The sequence below is a fragment of the Penaeus chinensis genome, chromosome 37 (genome assembly GCF_019202785.1).
Source record: "Penaeus chinensis breed Huanghai No. 1 chromosome 37, ASM1920278v2, whole genome shotgun sequence".
Classification (NCBI taxonomy): domain Eukaryota; kingdom Metazoa; phylum Arthropoda; class Malacostraca; order Decapoda; family Penaeidae; genus Penaeus; species Penaeus chinensis.
The window spans coordinates 3,092,652-3,114,550 of NC_061855.1; the positions used below are offsets into that span (position 1 = coordinate 3,092,652).

The 21,899-nt window shown below is 43.1% G+C and overlaps 3 protein-coding genes across 3 annotated transcripts in view; all 3 read right to left on the minus strand.

Annotated features, from left to right (window-relative positions):
* Nucleotides 1–832, minus strand: part of LOC125045585 (facilitated trehalose transporter Tret1-like) — a 15,957-nt gene extending 15,125 nt beyond the window's left edge. The window contains exon 1 of the mRNA XM_047642925.1: nt 505–832. Coding sequence (XP_047498881.1) covers nt 505–558 — 54 coding nt within the window. The 5' untranslated portion in view covers nt 559–832. The remainder of the gene's footprint in view (nt 1–504) is intronic.
* A 695-nt stretch (nt 833–1,527) lies between these two features.
* Nucleotides 1,528–15,984, minus strand: LOC125045494 (CLIP domain-containing serine protease 14D-like). Its single transcript, XM_047642785.1, has 10 exons — nt 15,210–15,984; nt 12,545–12,611; nt 11,765–11,876; nt 11,147–11,234; nt 10,227–10,344; nt 9,756–9,858; nt 9,161–9,348; nt 4,010–4,117; nt 3,450–3,568; nt 1,528–3,067 (listed from the first exon to the last, which is right to left on the minus strand). Exons 1-10 carry the CDS (start codon nt 15,348–15,350, stop codon nt 2,867–2,869), a joined length of 1,245 nt encoding a protein of 414 aa, XP_047498741.1. The 5' UTR covers nt 15,351–15,984; the 3' UTR covers nt 1,528–2,866.
* Nucleotides 15,985–21,204: 5,220 nt separating this feature from the next.
* On the minus strand, nt 21,205–21,723 carry LOC125045496 (CLIP domain-containing serine protease 14D-like; the record flags this gene model as incomplete). The annotated part of the gene is made up of 1 exon (XM_047642786.1): nt 21,205–21,723. A coding segment is annotated over one exon (255 nt), but the record flags the coding sequence as incomplete, so codon positions are not given.
* Between the last annotated feature and the right edge of the window lie 176 nt (nt 21,724–21,899).

The window sequence follows — 21,899 nt, forward strand, 5'->3', positions numbered from 1 at the left end:
TATTTTCCTCACAGATGCAGTTAATGAAATATTTCTGTACACGATAACAATTATTGATTCAATGTTGCGATCTTTTTTGTTTCTATCTTGTTATGTCTATGAATAGGGTTGTTATTCTTTGCTTGAGTAACTATATAAAGATAATAAATATTGAAAAAACATTCTTAGTCGTATCTACCTTCTTCAAGGTTATATATGCCAGGTATGTTGGTCTTGTTTACATTATTTCTGTAAACACAAGTTTTCCAAAAAGTGTTTTTTTTCTTTTCTTTTTTTTATCTTCTGTCTCCTTGGAAACCAGGTTTTATTACTGTCTCTTCTTGCTTTATCGCCAACTACTATTTTCTATCACGAATCCCACTTATTCACCTCTTTACTTTCTTATTGTCTCACCTTTATCTTATTTAACGATTTGCAAAGAATTACATTTCCGTTCTATTAACAACGAGAGCAAAAGCGCCATCTTTAACGCAGAGAAATATATATATAATAGTTGGAACTTACCCTCAGTGACTGTCCTGCTTGACTGCTCTTAAGAAACTGAAATTGACTACACATGCACAGCCACGCTAGTATGGCCCTGTATGTGTGTGTTTACTTCGGGGATAAACGTGTGTGCGTGTGTGTGCGTGTGTATGTGTGTGTGTGTGTGTGTGTGTGTGTGTGTTATTGAAATTATTCTCTTTTATATGAAGATGTGTATATATATTGCAGAGTTTGTTTAATTTTAGAACAAAACACATTATACGCTTCAAGAAAATATTTTCGTCAAGAAATGCATCTCTAAACAGAAAATTTAAAATCTATTCCATTCTTTTTTTCTTATATTAGAATATCTATGATCGACGTCATTAATTATGCCTGCAATATTGGCTATTGCCTTAATGACATTACAAGTGTAAATAATATTAAGTGAAATTATTAATTACACCATATAGGAACAGTATACAATATGGGGCAAGTTTATTTCAGGATTTCAAAAATACAAATATCGGATAATAATGTAAAATTGTACTGTAAATATATATATACAGAAATTAACTTTTTATGTAAACTGGGACAGGTACACAGCTCATTAATGATCTTAAGGCTAAAGCAAGGAGCAAAAATACAATATATATATATATGGGGGGGAGAGAGAGAGAGAGAAACGTGCCCTTATTTATTATATAGAACATTTGTGAACATTTAATATAATAAAATGGAATAATATATATATATATATATATATATATATATATATATATGCATACGCGCGTGCCTGTGTCACGTGTGGAGGGCATGTATGTATGCCTGTATAGTTGTATGTACTATATGTAGGTATGTATGTATCTGTATAAGTATATGTATATGTGTGATATGTGTGTGTGTGTGTGTGTGTGTGTGCGTGTTTCTGTATGTACGCCACATGCATTTAGCGTTAGCCCGAGTCTTTAAAGTATTTACAACAACTGGTGCTTATTATCAACATCCCTGAAAGCGTAGGGGAAAGGACGACAGAAAACGCCATGGAAAAAGACACAAACATTTTGTCTAAAAAGTTTAATACTCAAAACAATACACAATATCCTATCAAATTGAACCTCAACGGTGTTAATAATATTAATAATGCCAATAATGATAACATACCATCATGATTTGATCTTTGATATATATAATAAAAATATGTATACACACATGCACATACATAAATAATGTGTGTGTGTGTGATCCACTAAATTCTCTGTTAATTCACAAGCCCAGTCCTTTCCACGGGAAAAGGGAGACCGCAATCAGGGTGATATCCCGTCGCCTTCCCTGACAGTCCTTTCTTTGAGACACTGTCCTCAGTCTTGGCCGGCGAGCCAGAGGTAAAGAGTCCCCATTACCCTCACTTCCATCTACCCCATAGACGGGATCCTGACAGGTGTTTTGGGTCGAAGTGAGCTGGGAGCAACAGTGGCCGAGAGGCTCCGTGCTACTCAGGGCCAGAACCCACTACCGGATGCAGTTTATACTCAGACCCAGGAGTAAGGCAAACTTTTATAAGTATATATATATACATATATAAAGAGAGAGAGAGAGAGAGAGAGAGAGAGAGAGAGAGACAGACATACATACATACATACATACATGTACGCATACGTGTGTGTGTGTCCGTGGTCATTACAAATATCACATCAATACAATTTTGAATCTGAAGACTGTTAGTTGCAAAAAAACAACAACTAAGCCTTGAATTGACACTGTCAGTATCGTCTCGATCACGGGATAACAAAATTAATAACGTGACAAATCAACTTAAATCCCAGCGATGACCGGTAGACAAACCCAAAAATATATTTGGAAAATCTTAGCATATACATATTTTTGTACCTGATATGAGCATTAGCAATATCTCTTTCAACCTTCCAAAGTCAACAGCACCTTCAGTTTTCTTAAAGCACAATGAGAAATATTTCAATGTCTAACAACATATGACTGCCAAACAACCAAACAGCCACACAATCATTCCCTTAAAACAACGATTTTCTCAAAGACCTTTTCGCTTTATCGTTTTTTGTTTTGTTTTATGTGTATATAAAGCTGAAGCAACTTCCGCAAACCCAATTCTTTTACGCGGTTATCGATCCTGGCGGACGTTGCAAATTGCCAGGAGTGCTTTGTCGCTACAACTCAAGCCAGGCGACCCCGAATTCTATTTCCCTACAACTAAGACGATATAGACCAATTTTTTGGACCAGTCTCCCCTTCGTTATCCCATTTTCCACTTTAGTCGACGCCAAATCCGGCGTCCATCTCTCCTTCGCTATCCCGTCTTCCTAGTGAATCCTCAAGGCCAGTCTTCCCATTCCACGCAGACCCTGTATCGACCTCCGTTGCCCCCTTAAGCACGGAGGTTTTTCACGATCCAGTCGATGTAATAGATGACGCTCGTGTAAATCCCCGAGCTCTCAGGGGCGCCGCAGACGATGGGGCCGCGACTGACCACGCCGATGACGTATCTCCGCGTCCTGTTGCTGATGACCATAGGGCCTCCGGAGTCACCTGTGCAGGCGTCGTGCTCCTCGCCTCCGGCACACAGCACCTGCGGGAGAGGGAGGACGGAGGGTGGGTTATGGAGCGTGTAGGTGGGTGGGAGGGAGGAAAGGAGGGAGATAGGGACAGAGGGAGAGGGAGAGGGGAAAGAGAGTAGGAGGAAGGACAGGAGAGTTGGAAGGAAAGAGGGAGGGAAAGAGTGGGAGAGGGAGAGAAAAAAGGAGAATTGGAGGGAGGGAGGTAGGAAGAGAAGACAGAAGAGTGGGAGGGGGATAGGGAGAGAGAAAAAGAGAGTAGGAGGGAAGGAGAGGGAATCAGAAAGGGAGGGAGAGAGAGAGAGAGAGAGAGAGAGAGAGAAAGACAAACAGACAGAGACAAACACACACACAATACACACACGCACTTTAACACCAGCAACTGCACGCTCTCACCATATCAGGGTCGGGATAATCGCGGAGATCCTGAGCGCAGTAGCGGTCACTGATGGGCACAAACCCGTGCTGGAGGACGTCCGAGAAGGTCCCAGTGCCGGTGCGGGAGGAGAGGGCCTCTGTGGACGGAGGGAAGGGAGGAAAGGGACAATTGAGAACATGAACGAGAAGTATGAAGAGATGGAAGAGAAATGGAAGAGGAAAATTAAAAAAGATTGATGAACAATAGAATAGAAATGGAAGTAGGTGAACAAGAAGCAAAAGTAGATGAACAAGAAATGGAAATAGATGAATAAAAGAATGGAAATGGAAATAGATGAACACGTAATAGAAGAGAAATGGAGTTAAAACAAGAAAAAAACAGAAATGGAAATAGATAAACAAGAAATAGAAAGAGATGAACAAGAAAAATAGAAATAGAAGAAAGTTACGAGGTTTAGTGGTGTTTATCATGATCTGATCCGATGATCATCACACACACATATACATATACCAAAACTAATATCAATACGACCAAAAACAACAACAACAACAACAAAAAACAACCACAACGGCCTTACCAGTGGCGCCCCAGCCGGCGATCCACGCGCGCCTCGTCTTCAGATCCCGCGCGGAGAAGCCCAGGTCCCTTAGCGGCTCCAGCGGAAGGCACACGGGCGTCACGAAGACTGAGGGGGGGGGGGGGGGGGAGAAGTTTGGTAAAAGTTATAGAAAACAAAGGGGGGGGGGGGAGGTTGTGAAGTTCGGAAAGGATTATTGAAGATTTTTTTTTTTTTTTTTTTTTTTTTGATGGGTTGGACATTTTTTTGTTTGTTTGTTTGATGGATATTACGTTTTTTTTTTTATATTATTGGTTTGGTATAGGTTTCACTCCCGGTTTCTCTTATTTTCTTTATTCCCATCTTTCTCGATCTCTTTTTCTTTCTTTCTTCATACGGTTATCTCTCCCTCTCTCCCTATCTCCCTCCCTCTCTCTCTCTCTCTCTCCGTCTCTCTCTCTCTCTCTCTCCGTCTCTTTCTCTCTCTCTCTCTCTCTCTTCCCCTCTCCCTCTCTCTCTCTCCCTCTCCCTCTCCCTCTCTCTCTCTCTCCTTCTCTCTCTCTCTCCTTCTCTCTCTCTCCTTCTCTCCCCTCCCCCCCCCCCCTCTCTCTCTCTCTCTCTATATATATATATATATATATATATATATATATATCACTCTCTCTCTCTTACTCCCTCTCTCACACTCCCTCTCTCCCTGTCCCTCTCTCTCTCGCTCTCTCTCTCCCTGTCCCTCTCTCTCCCTCTCCCTGTCTCTCTCTCTCTCTCTCCTGTTAACTGCTGTTGTCACAGCAGTAGCAACAGCCCTGGGGAGGTCGAGTGAGGAGGCCGAGAAGGCAGTTTCGGTCGCCATGACGGCAATGACCCAGACTGTCGCAGCCCTGAAGGGAAGAAAGCTGGATAGAGCAAAACCAACCTCACCCTCACCCCAGTACGAGACTCCCCTCCCCACTCCAAACCAGGCCATGCCTTCACAGGCAGAGCCAAAACAGGCTGAATCTGTGCAGCCAGAGCCAGATCACGCTGACCTTGCCCAGGCAAGGCCAGCAAGGCCAGCCAAGAAAAAGCCTGAGAGAAAAGCCGAACCAAAAAAGTCAGAGCTACCAAAGGCTCTCCACCTCCCAGTGGACCCAAGGTTAGCCTGACAACAGACGAGGAGCCCTCAACCAGCGAGGACCTCGCAATGGAGTTGTCAGACTCCGACGATGTCTCTGATGTAACTATCACTGAGTAACATCATGACACACCATCTAAGCATCCTACAGTGGAACATCAATAGCTTCTCTGCAAAGAACGCTTTTCTCCAAGCAGTAGTGCGATCAAGGAACATTGACATTGTCATGCTCCAGGAGACGTTAACAGTGGACACTGTTCGCTTCTCAAGGTACCATGCCTTCACACTGCCACGAACACCTGGCAGGAGAGGCTTGATCACCCTTGTGAGAGCAACAATCCCCTGCTCCGCAATAGCCGATGCATCGCACTGTGGAGACGATGTTGAATCCCTTGCTGTCGAGGTTCACCTGGCCGGGGGGCCCCTCAAACTGTACAATGTGTACAGCCAGCCACGCTGTAGAAGCTTAGACATCAGCCAGGTCTGTGCTTCTGCTGCACACGACCGAGTGATCATAGGGAGCGACTTCAATGCACACCACCCCATCCTGGCTCCCTGCCGGGCACCGTGTGCGGCCGGCTATCACATAGCCGACGTGCTAGAGACATTCCCTGAGATCGCTCTCCTCAACACCCAAGAGCCAACACACGTCAGAGGAGGGGTCCTAGACCTCACCCTGGCCACTGCGACTCTGGTGGGGAGGATTGGCTGGTGTGTCGATGAGACCGTCACAAGTGACCATTACGGCACTATAACTACCGTCATGGATGCTGGCCCAGCCGAAATCCTAAGACCTAATCCAAGATGGAAAACAGACAAGGCCAACTGGCAGGCGTTTCAAAACGCCTTGGCCCTCTGTCTGAGATGCAACGATCCCCCACAAAGCGAAAATGTGGAAGTGTTCGAAGCTAGCCTGCTAAACGCCATTAATGAAGCAACCTCACAGACCATACCCAAAACTCGGCCTGGGTCCAGAAGTCACAAAGACGCCTGGTACTTCAATGATGAGATCAGGGAGGTCAACCACAAGGTGAACATGTGCCAAAAACTATTCCGAAGGCAAAGAACCCCTGACAACTTATCCCTCCTAAGGGAACCTGTCACGGATGCCAAGGAAACTGCCAACAGAGTCAGGCAGGAAAAGTGGCTGGAATGGTGTGAGTCCTTCGACCACCAAACCACCCTTTCAGAGCTGTGGCAACGGGTCAAGCGAGCTACCAGCCGCTCAGCCCCGAGGTGCACCCATCACGACCCCCAAGCAGAGGCTAACAGACTGGCGCACGAGTTCTCTGCGAGAACGAGCAGCAACAGTCTGCCAGCCGAGCTGAGGGCAAGACAAGAGCGTCTACAGCCAGACAGACACGCTCAGATCAGAGAAAGGGCAGCCGAACCCGATAACTCAGACGTTATCTTTTCTCTGAGGGAACTAAGGAAAGCCTATAAAACCAGTTCCAACACAGCCCCGGGCTCTGATGGGATCTCGTACCCCATTATCTCCCAGCTAGGACTAGCAGGTGAGCGTGCACTCTTGCAACTCATCAACAAGTCCTGGGAAACTTCCACTCTACCCCAGAGTTGGAAAAGGGCTACCATAGTTCCCGCCCCAAAACCAAAGGAGCCAGGGAAGTACCGCCCCATCTCTCTGCTCAGCTGCCTGGCCAAGACGGCTGAGAGGATGGTACTAAACCGGCTTCAATGGAAAACGGGACCCCCGCACGAACACCTTCACGGGTTCACAAGGGGCATGGGCACAGCACACAGCATAGCCACGCTCTTAAGCACAATCAGCAAGGGCCCAGCTGTGGTGATATTCCTTGACCTGGAGAAGGCTTTTGAACTGGCAAGTCCGCTTGCCATTCAGGAAAGCCTGATCCAGAAGGGAATCAAAGGAAAGCTCTTGGCTTGGATAGGTGACTACTTCAGGAACAGGACTGCCAATGTCAAATTCCAGGGTCACCTATCGCAGCACATGCTGCTCGAAAATGGAACGCCACAGGGTGGGGTTCTCAGTCCAGCCTTATTCAACACTTTAATGTCCTGCATCCTCAACATAAACCTCCCAGTGGGGTGCCAGATCATCTCGTATGCAGACGATCTCGCTATCACCTCCACTGGACCACGCAGCCAGAATAAAGCCCAGCGTTGTCTGGACCTCGTGTCAGAGGAGTGTTGTAGGACAGGACTAAAGATCTCTGCAGCCAAATCCAAAGCCATGGCTCAGAGACAGAGAGTTCGAGGCACAAGACTGAAAATCCAGGGAGTGGAATTAGAATGGGTCAAGGACTACCTATACCTTGGGGTAAGGATAGACCGGACCCTCTCCTTCCATAAGGAGGTCCAGTACCTGGTTGACCGAACCAAAGCAAGACTGTCCGTCATGAGAGCAATGACTGGGAGACGCATAGGGGCCAGACACAAAGTACTAAGATCATTCTATGTACATGCTGTCCGGCCCATTGTGGACTTTGCCTCAGTCGCTCTAATTGCTGCAAAGAAAAAGCACACAGACAAATTAGAAACAGTCCAAAACGAAGCTGCCAGGATCATTCTGGATGCCCCGAGGTGGACGAAGGTCCTCAACCTCCTGATGGAGGCAAACCTTCTCCCCCTGGACTCACGAATCGATCTAACGGCAACACAATTCCTGTCAAAGGTCATCCAGGCTCCCAGGAACACAAGCCTAAGACAAAAATTAGTCAGATGCCTCGAACAAGACAACGAGCTCGTTGCAAACAACTCCTGGCTGTCTCATACAGCCAGGGTGTTGATACGCCATCAGCTCAAAGAACAGCTTCTTGCTAAGGGCATGGACTCCCCCCACCCCGACTTTGCCGAAGCCCCGCCGTGGGCACTGAGCCTGATAGAGTTCAACATAATGAGCCTGTCAATGAAAAAGAGCCTATACCCCATGCCTAGCCTAAAGGCAGAAGCCCACAGGGTCATTGCAGCCATCACTCCTCCGGGTAGTAGAACATACTACACGGATGGATCGGTCGATCCCTTGAGCCACACTGCAGGCGCCGGCTTTGCAGCTAGGGATGCCACGCGATCCATGAGGGTAACAGACAACGCCTCCTCGCTACAGGCAGAGGCAGTTGCAATCATGGGAGCCCTAGGCCACGCGTCCCTAAGGGAAGGACACGTGGTCATACACACAGACTCCAGGGCAGCCATTGACTGTCTTCAGCACAGCTCACCCACAGACAACATCTACCTACTGACCACGATTCTCACAATGGCACAGAGAATTCTTGCTCAGGGTAGAAGAATTATCATCAACTGGGTCCCAAGCCACATCGGCATCAGAGGGAACGAGCTTGCTGACAGACTAGCCGTCGCTGGCAGGGGTATGCCCCCAAATCCCATGACGATAAAACCGAGCCGAAAATTACTTATGGAGAAGTGTGCCTTGGTCGGTCATACCTTCCTACGGCAGCTCCACAGAGAGGAAACGAGAACCTCCCCCTCGGCCAGCTGGTACTCAGACGCCACAGGCTATGAACCACTGGCACTCTCTGAAGTAAGTAACAGAGGTACCGAAGTCATTCTTCACAGAATGCGCCTAGGTTACCACTGTGCATGGCAGATTATCCCAACAATCGAACGCGATGAATGGTGCTGCAAGCACTGCGGCGAGCCGAACGCCACACTAGTCCACTACCTAGAAAACTGTGACCATACACAATTCCTGAGACATGGACCGCCCACAACAGCCGCCGTGCTGGTAAAGAGGCTATGCGAAATGCTTACACCATGGCGGCAGGAGCGCTTGCTGGCAATCCCGCCGCCACGGTAAGCACCGAGTGTCAGACAACTCAATGAGACAGCCGTAAAAAGCTGACACAGGCCGGGCCATATCTAGAAGGCCCGGGCGAAGCTAGAACTTCGCAAACCAAACCACCATCTCTCTCTTTCTCCCTCTCTCCCTCTCCCTGTCCCTGTCCCTGTCCCTCTCCTCCCTCTCCTTCTCCCTGTTCCTCTCCTTCTCCCTGTCCCTCTCCCTCTCTCCCCCAATTCCTCCCCAACATCCTCTACCTCTCCAACACACCCCAACTTACTGCCATCGATCTTGGCGGGCGTTGCCAGTCGCAGGAGAGCGATGTCGTTGCAGCTCAGGCAAGGCGACCCGTAACCCTCGTGCACAATCACCTGCTCCACGGCGATGTCCTGCGGCGAGGGAGCGCAGAGGTTCTTGTGGCAGTCGGGGTCTCTGCCGACGGTGTGCTCGCCGACCCTCACGCTTTCCCTGCGGCGGAGAGGGCGCGGGCTCAGTGGGTGCTGCCTTCTTTGTGTGTGGGTTGTTTATTTAGATGGTTAGCTTTGTTTTGGTTGATTTGTTGCTTTGTTTGTGTTTATATTTTATGGCTTGTTTTTCCTCTCTGATTTTCTCCTCTTTTTCCTCTATGTATGTATGTATGTATGCATGTATGTATGTATGTATGTATACATATATATGTGTGTGTATGTGTGTATGTGTATGTGTGTATGTGTGTATGTGTGTATGTGTGTATGTGTGTATATGTGTGTGTGTGTGTGTGTATCTATATGGATATATATATACACACACCACTCTCTCTCTCCCTCCTTACCCCTCCTTACCCCTCCCTCCCTCCCTCCTGCCCCCTTCCCTCCCTCTGCCTCCCCCACACTCACAGAGTCAGAGAGGCGCCCCTGTGGACGCAGTGGGCCGCCGTCAGCACGTAGCGCTCGGAGAGGAGGACGCCGCCGCAGAAGAACCGCCGCCGCCCCTCGGCATCTGTTGAGAACGCACGTTATATGTACACATATACATACATACACACACACACACTCACAATCTCACACACACACACACTCACACACACATACACACTCACTTTGTTTTCTTTTTTTTCTAATGTTCGATGTTTTCTTTCTTTTTTTTCATTTTTCTTTGTGGTAATATAGTGATTCGCGCCGCTACTCGCCTATGTTTTTTACCGCTTTCATATTCGCCAAAGAATAAAATCATAATTACAATAAAAAGACACATATCACTGATGACAATAATAATAAAAACAACAAATACCACGATACTGTAAAACAAAGTACCATAGCAACAACAAATTCATAGTAATAACAACATAAAACAAAATCTACGCTTACTTCGCCCTCTGAGCAGAACCATCCAGGGCCAAGACAGCAGAGGAGCAGGCACTCCGATGACCCGGTCGACCAGGGCGGTGGTCCCACACTGACGAGGCAAGAGCTCTCTCCCTCTTAGCTGTGGCGGAGGGATACGCGCTTAAAATGATGTAGGCGAGCTTAATTTGAAGGACACGGGCTTAATATGTTGGATACGAGCTTAAGGTGAAGGACTACTGGCTTAAAATGTGTTTAAGGTGGAGGATATCGGCTTAAAATGAGCTTAAGGTGAAGGATATCGGCTTAAAATGAGTTTATGGTGAAGGATACGGGCTTAAATTGTTGGATACGAGCTTAATGTGAAGGATACGGGCTTAAAATGAGCTTAAGATGAGGGATACGGACTTAAAATGAGCTTAAGGTGAAGGATATGGGCTTAAAATGAGCTTAAGGTGAAGGATATGGGTTTAAAATGAGCTTAAGGTGAAGAATGCGGGCCTAAAATGATACGAGCTTAATTTAACGTGAAGGATACGGGCTTAAAATGATAGATACGAGCGTAAGGTGAAGGTTACGAGCTTAACTTAAGGTGAAGGATATGGGCTTAAAATGATGGTTACGGACTGAAAATGATGGCTTGAATTGAAGGATACCAACTTAAAGTGGGCTTAGAATATGGGATAAAAGGGATGAATGAGAGTTTGAAGTAAGGTACAGCTTAAAGTGAAGGGTTCGGACTTATAGTGAGGGATACGGGCTTAAAGTGAAGAATATGGGCGTGGAGTGAGGGATACGGGCTTAAAGTGAAGAATATGGGCGTGGAGTGAGGGATACGGGATTAAAGTAAATAAAAGCAGATAGAGAACCAGCGATAAAGCGACCGAATCAAAATGAATAAAAAGAAAAGAAAACAAAGGAAAACAAAATACAATTTCACTCACCCTGCTCTCAGATGGTCCCGGCGACACGACAGCTGGCGCGTCTTCGCAACACACGAGAGCTCTCCTTTGAGTGAACGAGCAGATGAAGCTGAAGATGATGTGAATAAATAAATAGTGATCATAATGAAATAAATAAAATAATAAGATAAGGTAAATATTAAAATAAGTATATAAATAATGGAGTGAATCATTCACATTTTCTCATTAACCTTTTCCCCATTCTCTCTCACCTGTATATATATATCGCATTCACAAACTCTCATATTTTCTCTCTCACTCAAATACATTTCTTGCACTAACACACTCTCACATTTTCACTCTCACTCATATACATTTTTCACACTAACAAACCCTTACATTTTGTCTCTCACAACATTTTCTCTCTCTTATATAAATTTCTCACACTAACACACCCTCACATTTTCTCTCTCACACACTGCACATCCTCACATTTTCTCTCTCACTCATATACATTTCCCACACTAACAAACCCTTACATGTTCTCTCCCGCTGATAGACATTTCTCACACAAACGCATCCTCCCATATTATCTCAGTCACCGCCTCACCCTTCCCCGGTCCCGCCCACAGAAAACGGAACCCGGGACCTAAGACGCACCTACGTAATGTCTCGAGAGCGCCTGGTGGTCGCCGGATGAAGAGGTCGTTCAATCGAGGACACTGCTGCAATTCCACACACCGACCTGGGTTCCCGCTGCGAGTGGTGCATCCTGAAATCAATTGGCATAGGGATTGAGAGTCGGGTGGCATGCGTCCAGTCCCTAGCGGGTAATAATGCCATTCATTTGGTTCTGAGTGACATGCAAACGTCTCAATAGTGCCATGAATTTAGTCCCTAATGGTATCCAAGTGTCACTGATTTCGTCCATATCCAAACCGCTTAATAATGCCATTCATTCAGGCCCCAATGATACCCAAACGGCATAATTGCGTCATTTATTTTATCCCTAATATCCAAAAGGATCAACAATGCCATTAATTCAATTCCTAATGATATCTGAGCTTGATTATGTCAATCTTTTTATGCTTAAAAGTGCCATTTAGTCCCAGTTTATATCCCAACGCTAAATAGTGTCATTAACACAGTCCCTAATGATATCCAATCGGGATAATAGTGTAACTCATTAAGTCCTTAATTATACCCAAAACTGGCTTCATACTGCCATTAATTTAATCCCTAATCATATCCAAATGCCACAACAGTGCCACTGATTCAATCTTGCACTGCAATCTAAACCATCTAATAGTGCCATTTACGATATTCAAAACGGCTAAAACAGTCCAATTAATCCGGTCCCTAATATCCCAAATCGACTTAATAATGCAATTAACTCAACCCTTAATGATATATAAAACAAAAACGTCCTTCTTAACTTACTTTGGGCCTGGGAAGTGACGACCGAGGCCACGGCGGCGAAGGTGACGACGGAAGCCAAGAGGTTCATCTGAGACGCGGGAGAAAGGAGTCAATGGAAAGGAAAAGAAGCGGTTGATTGTTTCGTTCATGGCAGGAGCGGCTTCCGTGGTCTGGATGCGTGGGAAGGGGGGGGGGGGGGGGGAGGTTCGTGTGTGTGTGTGTGTGTGTGTGTGTGTGTGTGTTTGTGAGTGTGTGTGTACGTGCCTGCTTGCTTGCATATCAGTCTGTTTATCTGTCTTACTGTACGGCTTTGTTGCTACTTCTGTCTGTCTGTCTCATTCCTTCACTCTCTCTCTCTCTCTCTTTCTCACACACACACACACACACACACACACACACACACACACACACACACACACGCACGCGCGTGCGTGTTTCTTTATATCCCTGTACTTTATAGTCTTTAAAAGTCCCTAACGCAAGGACGAGGTAAACTCCCCCCTCCCCCCCCTGTTTGCTTCCTAACCCCCCCCCCCCCATCCCTTCGCCCCGCCTCTTCTTCCCCTTCCCCTCTCAATCTTTCTCTTCCCTTCCTCCCTTCCTTATTCTTCCTATTCTCCTCCTCTTCCCCATTCCCTCTTCTTCACCTTCCCCTCTCAATCTTTCTCTTCCCTTCCTCCTTCCTTATTCTTTTCCTCTTCCCCATTTTATCTTCCCCTTGATCCCTCCCTCCTCTCTCTCTCTTTCCCCTCTCCCTCCACCCCCTCGCCCCCCCCCCCCTCCTCCTCGACTACGGACTTTCCTCTGGCAACTAGTTCCGCCAGCGGCCTCCAACCTCGATATAGAGAACTAAAGAGCAAGTCACTAACGTGGGGTATATCACTTTGCAATCCGTACATACTTATGAAGACAAAAAAAAAAAAAAAAAAAAAAAAAAAAAAAAAAAAAAAAAAAAAAAAAAACAGACACACACGTATAAACAAATATCTAATGATTTCTAAACTCTCCGCATATTTTCTTTCTCTCTCTTAAACTTCAGAACACGAGCGAAAATTCAAAGAGAAAAGAAAACATCGTCAAATTAAGAATCGTAAAAAATGCTCGCCCGCCCGGGGATGTTGACACGAGAAATTCCCCCGATTTTAGCCTTCGCTCCGTCGGGTTTCCCCCCACACGTTGGTAGGGGCGCGAGCGGGCGGGCGGGAGCGGGCGCGTTGAGGTCTCCGCTGGTGAGATCTAGTTTGTGGGAAAAGCTTTATCCGCGCAAGCAAGCAAGCAGGCAGGCAGACAGGCAGGCACACGCGCGCACACACACACAGACAGGCAGGCGCGCGCCCACACACACACAAACTATCTATCATCCATATGTCTATCTGTCTGCTATCTATATATCTATCCATCTCTATGTATCTATATACCTACAGGATACGGTACAAACACACACACAGTTATATAATAAATGTGCGAGCGTACATACAAGCGTATATCATTAAGTCAATCCATCAATCAACTCATATATAAATAGGCCATTTTCTACAATACCTTCGCCTAATCGGACCACCACGACAATCGGCGGATTCCCCTCAGCCTCTATCCCCCCCCCCCCCCCCCATGGAAGGTCCCAGTGATATTGCCGGGGAAACTAGCAATTTTGCAATACGTTCATGGAGACACCTCGCTATGCTGCTGAATGAAGGAGGGAGTGCCATCTGCGACTCTCCCATGGGGGGGGGGGGGATGCCGCCGCCCCCATCCCCCGCCCAGGAAAACAAAGAATCCTTCGCGTATTCACGGCGGGAGAGAGCGTATGTATATATATACACAAATATATGTATATATGTAAATATGTGTATATATGGTTATATTTATATGTATATATATACATGTATATGTATGTGTATATGTATGTATGTATGTGTTTGCGTATACATATATATATATATATATATATATATATATATATACGTTCATACATACATACACACATACATGTACATATGGCTGTGCATACAAATATGTATTTATTTTGTAGAATATATTAGTTAATGCAACTTTTTACTTGGCCACTATTAACGCTCTCGGAGACCAGCCCCTGGAATACACGTCAAGACAAAAGCGGTAGACAAGAGGCAGTTCGGGTACTCTTGCCACACGCCGATCTCAAGGACGCTCTGCCAAGCCATGAGAAATTACCTAAATAATCGATTTTGACAACTTGAATAATAACGCAAGAAAATGACGAGAAAAAAGGGAGAGAAAGCGAGGAATTCTTGAATGATCCTCAAAGTCGTGTTTCGGATAGGAAGAATTTTTCCTGTTGTGAGGCTCCGCCGTTGCCTCAGGGCCTACGCTTCCTAGGATCTCGTTTTTGTCTGTCTGCACACGCGCATACAAACACACGCGCGCGCACACTAATTAAAGTTGTCACCACGCCAGATCCCTTGCATAAAGACGATACCAAACGTTCGTAATGGTAGTGTGATATAATGATATTTTTTTTAAATCTTACATGGTATTATTTGAGTAACAAGATCGGGTGAAATAAGAAACGTTCTTAGTGAGTAACAAATCGTGTATATTTGCTAAGTATAGGCGAAGTTCCCAGTGATGATTGAATCAATTCAGTTTCTATCGTTGTTTTTCTTACACACTAAAGGGTTATTATAAATTACAAAAGTTAAGTTACCTTGCTTAAAAATAGAGGAAGTGATGATGCAGAATAGATGACCACTTTATATACTTGCTTCTGGTCACCAAGTACCTGACCAACGCTGCGGTCTCTCCTTTTTATAAGATTGAAACCCGGTGGGAGTTGCAATGTAGTCATAATGGGATTTTATTTTCACCTACTCCAGAGAGGTTTTGGATCAATTTTGTATTTGGAAGACATTTGTGACATATATTCAGGGAATTTGAATATAAAAAGTAGTTGATTTTACGCCTTGCATTGCACGTATAATTAACGTTTCTGTCAGACAGTAGCCAACTATGCACTATGTCTATTCTTTTCCTCCTTCAACGTTAGCTGTGCCCAATATTTCGTTGTTGTTGCTATTTTCACAAATACCTTATATATTTTTCTTTTTCTTTTCACACCATGATATTCTCTGATTAAATAAACGTGTAGCGAATAGAAGATATCTGTGAAAACGTTTAGTGTTACCTAACTATACCATAACAGGATCATTTTTTTCTCGCAAATATTTCAGTACAGGAATGACAACGTATTGACGTTGGAATTGTGATGTAAAGATGAAATTAAATATTTAGGAAACATATTTCATCATTTCATCAGGCTAGTTGACCGTAGATAAGAGGTACGAATGAGAACAAAAATTTGAAACTTCACAGCACAAGACAGGATGAATTCGACATGTTTCGACTGGAAGATTTTGCTTTTTTCTGCTGTGTATAAGACCGAAATACGTTTTTTTTTTTTTTTTTTTTTTAATTCAACTTCCTAGATTTATCTACATATATATATGTATATGTGTGTGTGTGCGTGTGTTTATGGATATGTTATTATTATTACTATTATTATTATTATTATTATCATCATCATTATTATATATGCATATATATATGTATATGTATATAAACATATACATACATATATATACATATATATGTATATATACTTATATATACACATATCTATACATACATACATATATATATACATGTGTGTATATATACATGTAAATATAATAATATTATTATGTATATGCATACATATATACGTGTGTGTATGTATGTATATGTACATATACATACATATATATGTATATATATACATAAATACATACAGAAGGAAATATTGATAGAGAAGACAAAAAATCAAGCAAACAAGAAGAAATAGCGAAAAGGAAACTGAAAACAATTATCAGAGTAAATATTGGCAAGAAAACGTAAAGAAACAAGGAAATGCCAATAACGAAGGAGACGAAAAAGAAGAAAACGATAATGATAGGAAGAAGAAAAACGAAGGAGATGAAGAGGAAGAAAACAATAGAATATGAAAAAAGGGAATATGACATAGAAATGGAAAACGATGAATAAACAAGGAAGTGGGAGATAATAAACAAGGTTAAAACGAAAACAAGAAGAAGAAGCAGAAAGAAATATTGATAACAAATTAGATAAAAAAGAAAAGAAAAAAAAGATAACATGAAAAAGATATAATGATAACGAATGAGAAAAATCGGAAGGAAATGCTGATCATAAAAATGAATAAACGAAAGGTTTAAAAAGAGGAAAGAAAGAAGAAAAATAAAATAAAATGGAAAAATAAGAAAAGACAAAAGACAAAAAAAGAAGTCGATAAAAAATAATAATAGCAAGATAGAGAAGTATTATTTACGAAGATAATACATAAGAGAGAAAAATATAAAGAGAAGGAAATGATAATGACAAATAACAAACAAAATAAAAAGAATAGAAGATAAAAAAAGAAGCAACTAATAACAAAAGATATGATAATAGAAAGAATTAAAGAATTTTAAAAAATGAATATAGACGGAAAATATTAATACTAAAGAAGCTAAATAACAAAGAAAATTAAAAGAAAATGAACCAAAAGACAAAATATTATCACAAAGAAAGGGGATACTTCCGCTTCCGGTCGACAGACGTAAAATAAAATAAGATAGGGAAAATGGCGGGAAATGACATCAAAGAATACATACGTTACCGCAAAGGTTTCATTACTTGAAGAATTGTACGAATAGTATCTTTTTATAAATATATTTTCCTCTTTCACAATTCCCGATTTCTAACGTATCTTTTTTATCGGACACGTTAAAGTTTACTAAAATAGTGAATAACGACACTAAAACATTATAGAAGCCAAAAGGTTCAAACTTTATAATATGTATCTTTTCACTTCATGGAAGGATACGCAATTATTTCATTAAAAAAAAAAAAAAAAAAAAAATATATATATATGTATATATATATATATTCACATCAAGTGACCTGTTTAATTCCTCAACGGATCAACTAGGAAAAGATTATATGACCAACGTTTGCCATTGTTACTTAGTGATAGGAAGTCTTTGTGTGTTTCTATATTTGTATGCATTTATAAATATGTATATATATATATATATGTGTGTGTGTGTGTGTGTGTGTGTGTGTGTGTGTGTATTTATGCATGTATGTTTACACAGCCATATAGATAAATAGATAGATAGACAGATAGGGAGATAGACAGACACCGACAGACATGTATTCGCAGAGCACAGAGCGAAGTAGGAAGGAATAGAGACCGATGACGTCATTGTAGTTATGCCTCAGGAACATACAGACACATGTACATGCATACATAGACGCAATTATGCAAAATTGCGTGCATGCATATATTCATATAGGTATATAGATATATGTATATATATATGTATATATGTGTGTATATACATATACATATATGCATTTATATATATATACACACACACGCACACACGCACACACACACACACACACACAAACACACAAACACACAAACACACACATAAACACACACACACACACACACATATATATACACACAGATACACACATGCACACACTTTATACATATATATATACATATAGGCCTACACAAATATGTCTTATCATGTATACTGTGCATATGAATACATGTGAATAGCAAGAGGCAAACGATAATACGATGAACAGAAATACATGAACACTAAATCAATATTTTGCATTAACTTTATTTGCATCTCTGCGCTACAATAACAAGACAGTATATACTTTATTAGTGATCCGAATCATGTACTCCATTCTGCCTTTGAATGCAACCTCCCCCCCACACACACACTGTTAGCAATCAAAATATGGTAAAGAAAATTGATATTGGGAAAATTGATATTGATATATATGATATGACTTTTAATATGACTTTAGTTATATGGAAATAGAGTAAGCAACAATTTCGTAATGTCTGTGCTCCTCCTCACGACATTGCAATATATTGCAATTTCTAAATGCGGAAAAAGAGGATAAATTTATTGTTAAATACTCTACTAAAATCCTGCCAGCCCTTGGTGAATTGGCTCGTTTATATTTTGCTGCCGAATCGAGTTCTTACATTAAATCATGTTCTACACACAAGTACTTTTATAGACCTTGCAACATTAGCATCTGACGTGACTGGGGTCTTCTATTCGTGTCCAGGGGCCTCAGACATGTCTCTGACACGCACGCGCACACACATCTATCAAACTCGATGGACTAGCCTATCGCCGATTCATGACTTCTGCTAGCGGATTTGCTCATATTTATTGCCAAAGGTAATATGGTTCAGTATTAGAAAGCTCCATCTACCCCATAGACGGGATCCTGACAGGTGTTTTGGGTCGAAGTGAGCTGGGAGCAACAGTGGCCGAGAGGCTCCGTGCTACTCAGGGCCAGAACCCACTACCGGATGCAGTTTATACTCAGACCCAGGAGTAATGCATACTTTTATATGTATATATATACATAAAGAGAGAGAAAGAGAGAGAGAGAGAGAGAGAGGGAGAGGGAGAGAGAGAGAGAGACAGACATACATACATGTACGCATACGTGTGTGTGTCCGTGGTCATTACAAATATCACATCAATAAGATTTTGAATCTGAAGACTGTTAGTTGCAAAAAAACAACTAAGCCTTGCATTGACACTGTCAGTATCGTCTCGATCACGGGATAACAAAATTAATAACGTGACAAATCAACTTAAATCCCAGCGATGACCGGTAGACAAACCCAAAAATATATTTGGAAAATCTTAGCATACACATATTTTTGTACCTGATATGAGCATTAGCAATATCTCTTTCAACCTTCCAAAGTCAACAGCACCTTCTGTTTCCTTAAAGCACAATGAGAAATATTTCAATTTCTAACAACATATGACTGCCAAACAACCAAACAGCCACACAATCATTCCCTTAAAACAACGATTTTCTCAAAGACCTTTTCGCTTTATCGTTTTTTTTTTTTTTTTTTTTTTTTTTTTTTTTTATGTGTATATAAAGCTGAAGCAACACGGTTATCGATTTAGAAAGAGTATTGGGGTAATTTTTCACATAGAAAGATACCAAATATCAGACTAACTTTAGATAACCACCCAATACCCATTCAAAATTCTGCTAGATTTCTTGGTCTACTCTTTGATTGTAGACTTAATTGGAAAGACCACATTGGTCAGTTAAAGAATAAATGTCAAAAAGCACTAAATTTATTAAAGTGCATTGCTGGTAATAAATGGGGAGCTGATAGGAAGTCTTTGCTAATGATATATAAAGCCCTGGTTAGGTCTAAAGTAGATTATGGGTCAATCGTGTATGATTCGGCATCGAAAACAAGTTTGAAAGGATTGGATGCTGTGCAGAATGCCTGTTTACGTGTGTGTCTTGGAGCCCTGAAGTGCACTCGGATCGAGCGTCTTGAGGTGGAGTCAGGAGTACCTCCCCTCCGACTCAGACGCGGCCAATTAGCCCTGACCTATGCCGCTAAGGTGGCTCGATACCCGAGCCATCCCAATGGCAATGGAGGCATTAGGCCCTTTGCCACAAGACTCCACGACCTCGTCGAGAAAGTCGGTATAGATCTCTCTACTATTGATACCCTGGTTCAGTCAAACATAGCGCCATGGGAAACACCCAATTTTTCCATTATGGAAGCTTGGCTTCCATCAGCTAAGGCCATGGCGCCGGAGGGTGAGGTACGCCAGCGGTTTAGAGAGATCCTTATTAAGCATTTATCCTTTTTTCATATATATACCGACGGCTCCAAGACAAATGAGGGTGTGGGTGCGGGTGTATGGTCGACTGAATGTGAACTAAAGTTTAGACTGCCGAATCATACATCGATCTTTCTTGCTGAACTTTTTGCCATTGACAAAGCTATTGATTTTGCTCTATCGACGACCCACGATAGAATAGTTATTTTCTCCGATTCATTAAGTTCACTTAAAGCTATTAAATCCTTAGAAACCACTAAAAATGAATTGCTGGGTAATATCATTCGTAAGTTACACGGTGCCAATAAATCAATCAAGCTAATATGGGTACCAGGCCACTCTGGTATCCATGGCAATGAACAGGCTGACAAATTAGCCGGGTCAACTGACGATTTGGACATTACCATAATTCGTACAGATCTCAGGTGTTTTGTGTCTCTTATAAAAGCAAAAATACATCTCCTGTGGCAAAGTGAGTGGACCAACCTCCAACTCACAAACAAAATCAAGAACACAATAGAGCCGTGGGACACCTCCCACAGAAGAGAAAGAAGAGAAGAGGTGGTGTTGGCACGCCTAAGAACAAACGCCACAAGACTCACCCACCTCACACCATACATCGAAAAAAGATTCCCTCCACAATGCCCCCATTGCACAAGCCATCTTACAATAGCCCATATCCTCATAACCTGCCATAAATTCAATAATAACAGACAAACCATAAAAAATTACTGCAGAATAAACAATATACCATTCACAACATTAAATCTATTATCCGATAATGAAAAAATAATAACTAAAGTAATTGCTTTTCTAAGGGAGACAAAACTTTATGACCTTATATAGATTGATAGAATAAATAGGATCCACTGGCTTAATAACCTTGGCCATGTGCCGCTGGTTGACAGCCAAGAAATCCAAAAAAAAAAAAAAAAAAAAAAAAAAAAAAAAAAGGTTATCGATCCTGGCGGGCGTTGGAAATTGCAGGAGTGCCTTGTCGCTACAACTCAAGCCAGGCGACCCCGAATTCTATTTCCCTACAACTAAGACGATATAGACCAATTTTTTGGACCAGTCTCCCCTTCGTTATCCCATTTTCCACTTTAGTCGACGCCAAATCCGGCGTCCATCTCTCCTTCGCTATCCCGTCTTCCTAGTGAATCCTCAAGGCCAGTCTTCCCATTCCACGCAGACCCTGTATCGACCTCCGTTGCCCCCTTAAGCACGGAGGTTTTTCACGATCCAGTCGATGTAATAGATGACGCTCGTGTAAATCCCCGAGCTCTCAGGGGCGCCGCAGACGATGGGGCCGCGACTGACCACGCCGATGACGTATCTCCGCGTCCTGTTGCTGTTGCTGATGACCATAGGGCCTCCGGAGTCACCTGTGCAGGCGTCGTGCTCCTCGCCTCCGGCACACAGCACCTGCGGGAGAGGGAGGACGGAGGGTGGGTTATGGCGCGTGAAGGTGGGTGGGAGGGAGGGAGGGAGGGAGGGAGGAAAGGAGGGAGACAGGGACAGAGGGAGAGGGAGAGGGGAAAGAGAGTAGGAGGAAGGACAGGAGAGTTGGAAGGAAGGAGGGAGATAGGGATGAAGGGAGGGAAAGAGTGGGAGAGGGAGAGAAAAAAGGAGAATTGGAGGGAGGGAGG